The sequence below is a fragment of the Hesperophylax consimilis genome, chromosome 1, assembly GCF_061612785.1.
Source record: "Hesperophylax consimilis isolate HC1 chromosome 1, BYU_Hcon_1.0, whole genome shotgun sequence".
Taxonomy (NCBI): domain Eukaryota; kingdom Metazoa; phylum Arthropoda; class Insecta; order Trichoptera; family Limnephilidae; genus Hesperophylax; species Hesperophylax consimilis.
Window position 1 is genome coordinate 21217280 of NC_142836.1, and position 13632 is coordinate 21230911.

At 33.3% G+C, this 13632-nt stretch overlaps 1 protein-coding gene across 5 annotated transcripts in view; it reads left to right on the forward strand.

Moving 5' to 3' along the window:
- dnc (phosphodiesterase dunce) overlaps positions 1–13632 on the forward strand; it is a 622938-nt gene that overhangs the window by 506801 nt on the left and 102505 nt on the right. For all 5 annotated transcript variants that reach the window (XM_089651457.1, XM_089651448.1, XM_089651438.1 and 2 more), the window contains 3 exons: positions 3535–3636; positions 4214–4278; positions 9420–9532. In XM_089651457.1, coding sequence (XP_089507583.1) covers positions 3535–3636; positions 4214–4278; positions 9420–9532 — 280 coding nt within the window. The remainder of the gene's footprint in view (positions 1–3534; positions 3637–4213; positions 4279–9419; positions 9533–13632) is intronic.

Genomic DNA, 13632 nt, shown 5'->3' on the forward strand with positions numbered 1-13632 from the left:
GTAATATCATTATTGTTTGTAAATAGTTAAAGCATTTATTTTCCACAAACGATTGTGTCGATAATCATTAAAATTAAGTACCATATCAGAAACTGGAAACTCTTTATCGTATCTTATGCCTTTATCCCTTTGTGTCTCGGAAACCCTGAACTTATAAATAAATTGAACACTTTATATAATTTAATTCCATTTGTTAGCAGACACTGATGATTCCTAAAGGGGCTACAAGCCGGTAGCCATTAGGGTAATGTTGGGCCATTTAATCTCATACTAAATAATCTTACAACTGTTTACAAGGGTTGATTACGTTTTCAGTACTGAATCATTGCAATCTGCCAACGTTTTCACAATTACTGATATTGTGTCACAATGGAGTAGGGATATTTCTGTAATTTAATCGCTTGTTGATTGAGTCATTTTGCATAAATTATCAACTGATTTTTGCCCTCCAATAGTGCACGCATATAAATTGATGATTCATTATGTATTGTATTCAGTATTATCGATGGTAATTTGGCATGAAAACAGTCTCGGAGTAAATAGGCCAAATAAATCAATTTGCCAAAACAACTTGCTGGCAATGTTTTGAAAGTGAACTAAACTAATTTAGGAGTCGTAGCGCGAATATTAATATTTCTTTCAAGGCTGTGGTTTCTACTGGTAAGACGTGGGTGCTGAAACAGAATTCGTGGCGTAGGGCTCTACGCAGTTGACTTTGGTTCGGAAGATTCCAGATTCCGTAGGGAAAACACATTTTTTTAGAAGCCACAATTTATTAAAATTTGGAATCGGCAGTATCCTGGAAGATATAAAGGGTGTAACAGCACCGACCAAAGGATTTTTGGAGTATTTGATGTTCGATGATATTTTTTTTCAATTATTTTTTTCCATCACACGTCGCAACTGAGTGGTTGGGTGCAGTCAGCACGGGTCACGCGATATGCACTTCGTCTCGTTACAGCAGCACGGTAACAGGGGACAGAGAGCGCGGATCATGTGATCCCATCGCCATGCATAGCACTGTGATCAACTTTATTTTTAGAAACAACCGCTTTGAAGGTTATACCTATCGATATAATACATCATTGAAGAAGAAAATCATAATAATACATTTAAACGAAACAAGAAACAGAACAAGACGCAGAAAATAAAAAGATAAGGGATTTTTTTTTGTTTTTCGTTTAGAAACACAGTTTTTACACCTTTTGATTCATGATTATTCTTTATTAATTTAAAAAATATATATTTTTTCATTAATACAATAATTACGTAATTTTTAAATAATTTTAAATTTGATTTAATTTTGAATTTGCTATTGTTAAAGAGGGTCTTACTTTGGATTGAAAGGGTCCTGTGAAAAATAGTTTCTCCGTTTGGATCCTCCGCTCCAAAAGCTGCAAATGCTCCTCCAGCAAGCTTTGTGCTTTAGGCTGTTCATCATTCCTTCTATTGGTACCAAAGATCCAGCCCTAGTGTATGAAAAGCAGCTCCATAACATCTTCTTTACAGGATGTTTAACCGTCTGGTCAATACGAGCCGCAGTAATTTTATGGTTATTGTCAAGCATTTTCTCGATAATGTGATAACTATTTTAGGGCCTCGTCCTTTAGGTCGGTAAAGTATCGACAAAAATTGAGTGCGGTCTTGTATTGGGGCCTGCAAACAATGCAAACGGGTAGGGCGGCGTGAGGGAACGATGCGATGTACTGCCCGTACCAGCGGTACCAGGTTGCAGTGGGCGCTCGATATTTATCGGGACACCGCCGATTCCACGTAATGAACTTCTGATTACCATTTATACCAATTACATTTATTTTAGTTAAAAATCATAAATATTCTAAAGAATTTAGTAGTTTGACACATTAGTTTACGCGTCATTCGACCGTCTCCTCGATCTCTCATCAAATTATAACTTATATTGCTATATTAAATTATCTGTTACAATAGAACCCAAGAGTCAATTTGACAATGATAAGATATCGGCATTCAGCGTAAAGACGGTAAATGCGAAACAGTAATCTACAATACCGACAATTTTCTAAGGTTCAAGCTACATAGCTAATCTGCCGTTTATAGAGATCATGCAACATACATCGAGCAATGTGTCTAGCATCTTTACAGCACTCGGTTTTTCTCTATTCCTTACCGATCCTTGGGACGAGGCTTTAAGACTGATTAGCCTGTTAATTTATCCGATCTGAACTCTATATATAATACGAATAGAATACGTAAATTGTATTGCATGACCAGGAGAAAAATGATGGAAACAGTAATTTAGGTCGGGAGGCCTAGTTCGTGTCTTTCAAAATATCCATACTGCCGGTTTAACCACGTCAAAAACCCGTATTAACCCTTCTCTTAAGGTGTTAAAAAATTACTCTTGCCCTGGAGCCATACACTCGGTAAATATTTATGTACTGTAATTATTTCATGCAATACATATATGTATTGCGGAGGAATGCCTAAATATGAACTCTGTTTTAAGTATATTTACAGTGGTATTTCAGTAATTAGAGACGATGTTCACTCAGTTGAAAGGACCGGCAAGGAATGGTTAAACCACGAACTTGGTTGGAATGGTTTGTTAACCCGAAAGATATAGAGTAGGCCCCCTGATTTTGATGAATGACAAGAAATTTTCTCAACAAATTTTGAGAAAACTCATAGAAATGATAGATTATTTGCCGAAACGAGTGCAGTCCATTATCAATAAATAAAACTTTGATTAAATGTCAACTGCAACATAATATTTTAATAAAAAATTATTATGTCAATAAAATAAATTATGTTTACCCACACGCACAATACCGTATCTCCTATAGCTCACACGTTATCTCTTATTTCAATGCACCAGGGTAGTATCGATGTAGTATTTGGTAAACTTTATGGTTACATGTACTTGACCTTTAAATATCTCTATTCATATTTTTGTACCACAAGGACATGAGCATGCATAACGTCCTAAACTTCTTACGCTGACACTGCATTTTGAGATCACGTTTTATTTTATAAGTGTTTTGTATTGTCATTAGATGTTGATATAGTGTTGCATATCATTGTACATTGAGATTTTTAGTTTTATCTAATATATTGATCAGTTTGAGCGTCGATACACTGTAAAATTTTATGTGCCTCTAGTGCCATACAAAAATAACTTTACTGCGGTCATAAAGGACAGTTAAATATAAACTGTAACTTATTGTTCATTGTTCTACGAGTATTACTGTAATTTAGCATTGCGATTGTAAGCTAATAGACCTCGGAATGATTTCATCCATTGTATTTTATAATATTGTGTTATTCAATGTTGTTCAATGTGCTTCTTGTCTTCTGTAAAATTAATTAAATTTAAGTATTATAACACTGCGAGTTCAATATAAAGTTTAATTGGAATTCTAACTACTTATCGTCACTTATGATCGGAATTTGTATCCACCTAATATTGTTTTTCCATATATAATTTGTTGTGTGTATCGTGAGTTATATTTTTGGTTATTTTCAAATCTCATTGTGAATATTTTCTTTGTTTTTCAGTCATGGAGAGGATCTCATCGTCACGCCGTTCGCCCAGGTGTTAGCTAGTCTCAGGAGTGTTCGAAATAACTTCCTCAACCTTACCAATGTGCCCACGGCTAAGTAAGTACCACTTTTTTAACAAACGAGAATACATTACAAATTTTCCAAAATTTAAAAACTCTCAAAATACTTAATTTATTTACAAAAATATTGATAAAAATTCTTATGTTCTTCCATATATCTCTAACCAGCCATAATATTAGTCACATATTAAAATATTTCTTTAAAATATTAAAATAAATCTTTTATAGATTTTAATTATTTAGACATTATAATGATTTTTATTGAGGTATTTTTTAATAACTTTTTAAAATAAGACATAATTATTTATATATATATATATATATATATATATCTACCCAATTCGGTAACTATGAAATTTATTCCTCAAATCTATTGAAAAGTTTTGCACCTTTCCAATCAACTCAATTATTATTTTATTATAACTCATTTATACAATTACACTTTCCAAATGTTTACTTCCTAACTTTAAAAAGTAAGGAAGTAAACATTTGGAAATATTATTATTGTTGTTGGCATTCGCTTCGGGAAACTTTTTTACCTAGTATTTTGTATCGAAACGCCTGGCAGATTGCTGTCTACTATTAAAGTAACATTGGTGCTATGCCTATTGCAGATCCCGGCGCTCATCAGGCGCAGCGGCCACGGCAACACCGCAGCCTAGAAACTTGGCACCTGGAGGTAAATAACTCTTTTATTTTATTTATACCAATGTTTTAATTACTTTAATTAAAGTTTTTAACAATAACTATCACCCTTAATTATCTTCCTGGAAGCTTTTGGCTATGACTGTGAAAACTAATATTCTGATGGTAAAGCGACATCTAACGACTTTTTCTTAAAGCCTCTTGATCATAAAAAAAAAAAAAAAAAATTTCTCGCGGAAACAAAGTTTACCCTTATTAAATCTTTTCGAGCAACGCCTGTGACCCTATCAACCTTTCGTAGTGCTATCATAACCCTAACACATAATTTTAATGCAACAGAACCCTTTTCATATGGATTTTTTTTTAATTGACACTTAAATTGTGGGCTTTACCGCAAGATGGGAACAATTATTTTAGGCAAGATACTCGTATATTAGAATCGTTTTAACTTCTCAAGCGCCAAATTACCCATCGAATACTAAAAATTTGTATCATTGAGTGCCAGCGTATTGGTAAACTGAAAACAATGCTTTCTTTTTTTGTGAGATTTTTAGCCTCGGCACGCTACAGAAGTATTATGCTGTAGTGGTTCGCGCCATTTGCGGTCGATTTGTTCCTTTCCCATGATTCGTTTTCAGCTCGCAAATGGAAGCTCGGCATTTCAAAGGCTGTATGTATTCTTGCCTGTATAAGTGGTGTATCATAGGACTAACTGCAGGATGTGAGGGAATAACAAGCGGGTGTGCACAGATAAATTCAAACGTGAGCTGATACAAATGATTGCCTATACGGCGCTTTTATCTGTTCGAAACGGAGTGGTCTGAAGCTAATGTGTCATGGGTTCAATTCAAGCTACAATTTGTTGATTTTTCTAATTGTCTGTTTACCCGATTTTTACAAAACCTTACCTTAACCTTACACCTTTCATTGTTTTTATTTGTTACTACGTGCTCCCGCTGTCTGGCTGAGGTGAATGGGAAATACAGGGTTTTCCTAGAAGAGGTGTTATTTTGATATTCAATCGTAAAAGATCAATGGTTTCGTTGTTTGTGTGGCACGTAGCGCCGTCTTGTTAAAATTAAACGTTGTCCAGATCAATACCATCCAATTCCGGCCATAAAAAATCATTAATCATCTCTCAATAGCGATCCATTCAACGTAACTGTTGCTCCAGCCTCATTTTCGAAAAATTAAGGTCCAATGACTCCGCCGGACCATAAACCGCACCAAACATTCACACCTCAAAGATAAAGAGGCTTTTCAACAATAACTCTTGGGTTTTCCGAGCCCCAGATGCGACATTTTTTCTTGTTTACGAAGCCACCGAGGTGGAAATGGACCTCATCACTCAAGATGATTTGCATTTGAATCACTCAAGTGAGTTTTAATAATTTCAATGCGTTGTTGAAGCGTGTATCGTTCCATTTTTATTAATGGTGTAGTTTCTACTTGTCAAATGTCAAAAAATTACAGCTTCAAAAGTAACATCTACCGAAATAGCGGGCTGTTCAAAATAACACCTCTTATTGGAAAACCCTGTATTTTATTCAAATAAAATGCGTTAACAACATATTAAATCTTTTTTCGCAAAATCTATTGATTAATAGTTTATTTAAAGTTTTGTTTTGTAAAAAAGCTTTTCGAACAGTACTATCTTAGGCGACGTTGTAAGTTAGTTGTGAGTTAGGAATGAATAAATTGTTTAAAGAGAGTTAGGTATTTGTTAATTTTGTTCAATTTAATTATTGCCCGATTTATATTTACAATTTACTACCGGGAAACCCCATCAGAAAGACAACGAAGATGAATAACTTCATTAAATCTGTAATCATTATCTCCATTCTTGATATAGTAATTAATGCAAACAATGGTTTGCCTGGGACATATTCCTAATTTAACCTCTTGGCTAGTGGCAATTAGGAAGTTCAATAATTTACCTCACCTCTCTCTCTCTCTCTCTCTCTCTCTCTCTCTCTAAATTATAACTAGAATAAGATCTAAATTATAACTAGAATAAGATAAAAAATTTAAAACATTTTCATCCAAATTTAAGGTCAAAGTTGATGAAGTTTTTTTGTTAATATTAAGTAAGATGGAGTCTTAAGAAAAATACAAAAAATCAAAACCAGCAGTTATTTATCAGCTAGGTTGTTTAATTGTAACCCTTGTTTGTTGTTGTCCTGAACATATGATAATAATTAATATTTAACTAAGTTTCGATGAACTTTTTTGCTACGTGTTTTGCTGATGGAAAAGGGGTTTGGATTTAAAAAAACACAACCTTTTACAGTACTTCTATCCAGTATCTACCTAGAAATTCGAATCAATTAACTGAATTTAGATAAATAACTGACTTACATTAATAAATTCTGAGCAGTTTGCTCTGAAGCTTTTTCCGTACACTTTATTATCGAGTAATTCTAAATTTAGTTCTGTTAATACTTAACAAGTACAAATACATAACAAGATTTCAAATTGCAGCATCGTCGATGTGGCGAATAGTTTTGCAACATAGTATTATGTTTGCGCAGATTAAAACGACCCTGCCCTAATGAATGCACTCTAATCACTCAGCTCTAATTAGTTTCAAGTAGGGAGGTGATTTTCGTTATTACATAATTTTATACTACATACACACACTCACACACACAACTACGTAAGATGTCGCCTAATGTATGTTTACTATTCTTAAACTGAGTGTTAGGTATTTCTCAACCTCAACAGAGAATTGTCAGAGGTAAATTGTCAGTTGTCAGAGGTAGACCTTCATACAAGTTTGTCTTGGAACACAGTACTTGCTTCTTTATCGTTAATGTCTCTTTTTTGCATCCGGGAATATTACCCGGCATAATTAATACTACTTCTCATTTACACTGATCCATTCGATGTGATCTAATACTATTTTCTCCATTAAGGCTAGTTGAAGACTATTCTTAGTTAACACCAAAACACTATTTTCAATCCAACTTCCAGGGGTAAATTATCTTTGCAAAAACTCCTATCGAATAAATAGCTTAACCATTTAGTAAACCAAGCCTCCCCATTAATTACGTATATTGTGATAATAATGAGCACGCAGCATTCTACTGATACGCTTATATCTGATTTCACAATAATTTAAAAGCATTTTAGTTGTTTGAAATTCCAAATTAGTTAATCCTTTCTTCTTTCCAATTAAGAATCCAATTGATCCTTAAATTGGTTTATATTAGTAGAATCGATGACATGTTGTGGAGGTTTGTTCCACGCATCCACTACTCTATTTGCAAGTAATTGTTTCCTAGAATTGGATGTTTATTGGATGAAAGGTGTTTTACTATTTTTTTATTATCTTTAGAGATGATTTCTTGGATTTCTGGGTAATGTACATATAAATTTTTGAATGTCTCAATCATGTCACCCTTTTTTTCTTTCTTTTAACGTTGGTAATTTTAGTTCCTTGAGTCCTTCTACATATTGCCGGTCTTTCAAAGCTCTTAGTATGTTTGTATATCGTCACTGTACTCTTTTTAACACATTTAAATCTTTTGCAAAATATGGACTCCATATTTGGAAAGCATGTTCCGTGATTTTTAACATTATTTCCGGTCTAAGGTCTAGGAAGGCTTCCCTAATTAAATATGTTATCGAATTTGCTCTTTTGACAATCCCAGCGATATGCGGTTCCCATGTCAAGTGTTCTGATATGATAATTCATAGGCCTTGTTGTAACGTTACCGATTTTAGGGGTGTTCCATTAAGTTTATATGCAAGTATATGAGATGGTTATTGAACGAGCTTTGGAAATAGCCCGTAACCACCGACCCAGCAAATGGTTGATCAGCAAATGTTTTTTTGTACGTGTAATCTTTTTGAAATGAGCGAAAACGAGAGTACCTAACGCTCCGCCTGTCTAACTGAGAAATTTCCTGTGTTGAGACTGGTGTACACCTTCATCTGCCAAACCGGAAATCAAATATGAAACGTTTCAAAGCTTGTTTACATCTGTTCAAATATTTTGATGAGACTACACTTGAGTACTGAGGCTATATAATGTTGTAGATCTAAATTGTGTAGTTTACTGGCTCCTCCGATGTATCAGCTAATCATATGCAAAAATAAATCAAATGATTTATCCAAGGCATGAGGGACATTAGGGTCACATCCAAACGTCGCGGGCTCAATTTTCTACAAATCTTAACGGCAAACGCAGCTTTAAATTATTGATTTAAGAAGGATTCATATGTTGTCAGGTTTGGCTACTGTTGCTGATTCTTGGGCTGATTATGATGCAAAAATATGCAATTTTAGTAGGGTTTTTAACAAAACTTTTTTTTTCCCTACCGAGAAAATACAGGGTCTATAAGTCTATAATAGCCAGGTAACATTTTAAACATCCATATGAGATAAAAATAGTTAGGCGCATATGACGCCGTTCTATTTGTATAAAGAACATTAACTTAAAATTCAGTAAATTTAAATGATTCTCCACTTCATGGAAAATTAGAATCTAGAAAATGAAAAAAAAGGTCTTCGTAAACCATAAATGTTTTTCTTTGTCATTTTTTAATTTAAAAAAATATATGTATTTTTTAGTATTTGATGGTATAAATTTGATGGTTACATAGTTTATTATAAAAATGATTCAATTAGTTGGGTTGATTCAGAAATCTCAGGTGCATTCATTTCATTACGTCAGCGCTCACTATTCAATACTTTTGCAGCATCGAATATCAAGCAATTAGATTTTCTGCTTAGTAGGTTTTTATTTTCATCTTTCAAGTTTTTTTAGTGAGTGTTATTTACGGTAGGGGGTAATTTACAGCAGTGAGATACAATTCTAAAATAAAAGGTTCAAGGATCAAAGTCGTCAGTAACTGAGTTGACAAATGCGTCGGGTAACCATCCAGGTGTCATGGATTCAATTCCTCGGCTAGTATGTCCTCTACCATTGAACAATCAACATCTTCGCATGTAATGATGGTAGTAGAAATATTATGAGGTTTTTTTTAACCTGGGAATATTTATATTTTCTTTTAAAAATTTGGTGGCTTTTTCTACCAATAACCTTTGGTTAGTTTGATGGCTTTGTAAAAAATGTATGTTTAAACTCCTTTACCATCCTACCACAATATTTTTTCCCAGGCAATGTCATGTTTTTAATACTGATTTTTTTAATTTGTTTCTTCTTCATAGATGACGCCTACATGAAACTTGCCTTGGAGACGATGGAGGAGTTGGACTGGTGTTTGGACCAACTTGAGGCGATCCAGACTCACAGATCTGTATCGGACATGGCGTCGCTCAAGGTAGGGTCTTACAAACACCCCATTTTCTGTTTCATTTGAAGACCACCGGGAAGAAAAAGAATGTCAATTCAAACAAGTTTGCATAAATCGGAATTTAATGTTTAAAAGTTAGAATTTTCACCGAAATTTATTGTTAACGCTTTTCTCGCCAACATCAATATTGACTTGTGTGTATATGCGCGCGGACGCTCGTGTCTTGCCTGCCACAAATAGACAAATAAACCGTCATTGTTTTTTTACAAAGATGGTTCTGGTTAAACCAATTTTGAAGTATGAAAGGTACACGGTAATGCCACTAGATGGCATTGTTACTTCAATTTGGTATTTAACCGACATTCCTTCTTTTCTCCCGTGTATTCATTTGATGTTCACTTTCAGCATTGAATTGGTTGAAGATTTGAGGTATCCCCTTCTTATAAGTAAAAAATATACATCCCTTTATTGAACGCCCAGTAGGGCTTTTAGAAACATAAAATAAGTCATATTTTACATAATGCAGCAATATAATGTATATCGGTACATTTAATAGATATACAGTACGGTACAATAAATATTTATGTTACAAACATAATATGGAAATACATATCAGTTTCCTTCACAACTAATTATTTTTCTATGATGCAGGACGGAGAGGTGTTGAATATATTAAAAAAGGTCTGTATATGTATTGTGTAGTTATAAAATTGAAGGTTACATCCAAAAACGTCTTCTTTGAGGTGAATGTCATTAATGTGATGCGATGTGTACTTATATAAGATTGAAGGGTTACATCCAAAACAATTTTTCTAAGAAGTGAATGTCACAAATGCGATGCGATGTGTACTTGTATAAAATTGAAGGTTACATCCAAAAAAGTCTTCTTAGAGGTGAATGTCATAAACGTGATACGATGTGCACTTATATAAGATTAAAGGGTTACATCCAAAACAATTTTTCTAAGAAGTGAATGTCACAAATTCGATGCGATGTGTACTTGTATAAAATTGAAGGTTACATCCAAAAAAGTCTTCTTAGAGGTGAATGTCATAAACGTGATGCGATGTGCACTTATATAAGATTGAAGGGTTTCATCCAAAAACAACTTCTTCGAGATGAATGACATAAATGTGATAATAGATCACACTGTAGTCATAATATGTATAGTGATAGCTACGACTACCGTAAGAAAAACGAACCTTTAAAATATTTTAAAGGATAATTTTTTAAATTTCATCTTTTTCTGTATTTTTTTTATAATTTAGGTAATGATTTTCAATTATTGAATGCCATACCTGAACTGTAAACACAACACACAATCCACCTTTAAACATAAAGCAATCTGGGCAAATGCTATCTCCTCACAAGAAAAAGAAAATAAAATCATTTTCCAATTTGTAGGTGTTTTAAACGTTTAACTCCACGGTATAACCACAAGTTTTACTATTTAAAAAAATATATTGGAAAGTGTCCACTCAAATATACTGCAGTCATAAGCAAAGGGCAGCTAGCAATTTGATTGAAACTTTTCACATATTATAATAAAAAGTTCACCAGAATGTGCCTTTTGTAGAAGAGGGCCTCCGTAAGAAGAGGGTACCAGAAGAAAAATACTATAACAAAATAATCGATTCAATGAAATGTATAGCTTCACCATAGAATAAAGAATATTAATAAGTTGAACCGTCCAAAAAGTATATATCTATATTTTGAACCATGGTAAAAATTAGCTGAGCATCGCGAGAGATTCATACAATTGTGTATACTCGTATACATTCGTATATTATTGATATAGTCTTTATTGGTCTAGGTCAGAGGTTCCCAAAGTGGTCTATATCGACCCCCAGGGGTCGATATCGGCATGCTGGGGGTCTATGTCAGCGAGAAAAAAATTTGGGGGTCCACGAGATTCAACTGGGGGTACATACGAGCGGACCCTCATTTACCTCAAGTCAACATTTAGGTTAAAAAAATATATTCGTTTATTATTGATATAATATACGAATACGTTTCCATCTGTAGAACCTACCTGATTTTAACCAACCGCGGACTGGCAGTAGTTGGAATATTTTATTGGTTGCTTCTACGAAAGCAATGTACGTATGATAATATCCTAAAATTATATTAATAAATGGATTAAGCCTCCAGATTCTGCACTTACGAAGCTTAAAAATAATCTAGCTTAGTTTTTGTACTCCAAAATTGTTTATCGTTTGTGAAAAAGACATTTAAAATACTTTATCATGGTATCGTAAATTATTTCTGAGGCGTGATTAAGTTGATAGAAGGCTACTAAAGATAATATTTGCACACTAACTTACCTCAATTAAAAAATAATAAAATTTTAAGAATCTCAGTATTTAACCACGTACTGTTGTAGTTATAGACATGAAAACATTCTGTTGACATTTGTTCATTTTTATTGTAATTGGGAATAACTTTCATATGAATCATCGCATTTTGTTGTTTACATAGTTTGACTACGGAATTCCTTTCGCTAAATATAAAAGAAAACTCATCAAATGGGAAATGCCCTAATTCCAATTTACACTTTGTTTTTCTTTGGGTTAGCTTTTAGCCAAGTGACGATGAGTAGTTGATTTTTGTAATGAGTTTTCAGATTAAGATTGTTTAATTCGATATCTGTTTATATTAAATTTATCTAAAACTTTTAAGCCTTAAATCCTTCGAGGACTTTGAATTTTACTGAATGTACTAAATTATTTATGCGATTACTAGAAGTTACTACCCGGCCTCAATTTAGTTTTTTTAATCTATTCTTTTTTTCTTAGTCTACAATAAAAATCCGTTTGGCGGCTTGTATTATTTTTGACATTTGAACATATATTTAAAAACTGTACAGCTCACAATGAAAATAGTCGCTGAGTTTTAGAATATACACACAGAACCGACACAAGAAGGACTCAACATTTGAAAGATTTCTCGGCTCCAAATATCACATAAACTTATTTTTCACCAGTTTTTAAAGGTGACCGGATAAATCATCACAATGATAATTCCTCACATCTTTAAAAAGTTATATAAATTCATGGAAAGTGAAGAAACAAAAACTTTATGAACTGGGTTAAGTAGGTTAGGTTAGGTTAGGTTGGGTTAGGTTAAAAAAAATTTCATCGTTTCTAATGACTTTATATCACTTTTTAAAAGTGTGTTGAATTGGCACTGTGTTGAGTTATCTTGGAACCGTTTTTAAATATCTCGTGTTTTCTAAAGGTCTTATCGTTTATTCCAAAAGTGACATAATATATCAATCAATAAAGAGCTGTTATAATTTTAACTCGCAGGTTTGTCTGCGTTTTTTCCAGACAGTTTGACGACGTTATTGTTTAAAGTTTTCTTGAATTTGTTTGAGCCACCCTAGAATGTTCTGATTACATCTTGAGTCTCTCATTTTTGTGCTGAGGTAGAATGGTCTATAAATCAGACGAAGCCAGAAGCGGAATTGTGTACTTAATTTAGAAGACAAAGCTGCGTCCTTCGTGCGACGTTATTTCTTAGAACTCTACTGTCTTGTAAATTTTTAAAGTAAGATCATATTGCGTAAATATGAGATGATATCTCATGGCAATATTGTCATTTTTTAAATTAAACGCAGATTTCTTTCTTTATTGAGATTTAGATGTTGCCCTCTTTTTTACACATTGTGTGCGTGTTTTAAACCACGTAGGCCTTAGAACTTCAATAGTTTATTCATAAACGGCTCTCTTTCCAGAACAGTTTAATTCTTGGAATTACCAGTAGTTTTAGCTCATAGACTAGTTGCTTAAGGACTTCCTAGAAATTATCATTTAAACATGATTTTTATTGGAAAAACTAGTTTTACCTTAAGCGTTCGATGCTAAGGCTACTCACATTTTTAATTACTTCCAACAATGAATAATTCATCTGAACAAAACAGCAACAAAGCATTTTTTGTTTTATTTATCTAAAACATGTTAATCTCTTATTTATGATATATTTAATTTATAATGTATTTACCATGTCACCGATGCGCGAGTGGTATATAGCCATTCTGTATGTATTTTAATAACGATACCCTTAGGCAATCCAGACCAATGACTGATATCAGTATTACTTATATGCAAAGTTAATCTGTTGCGAAA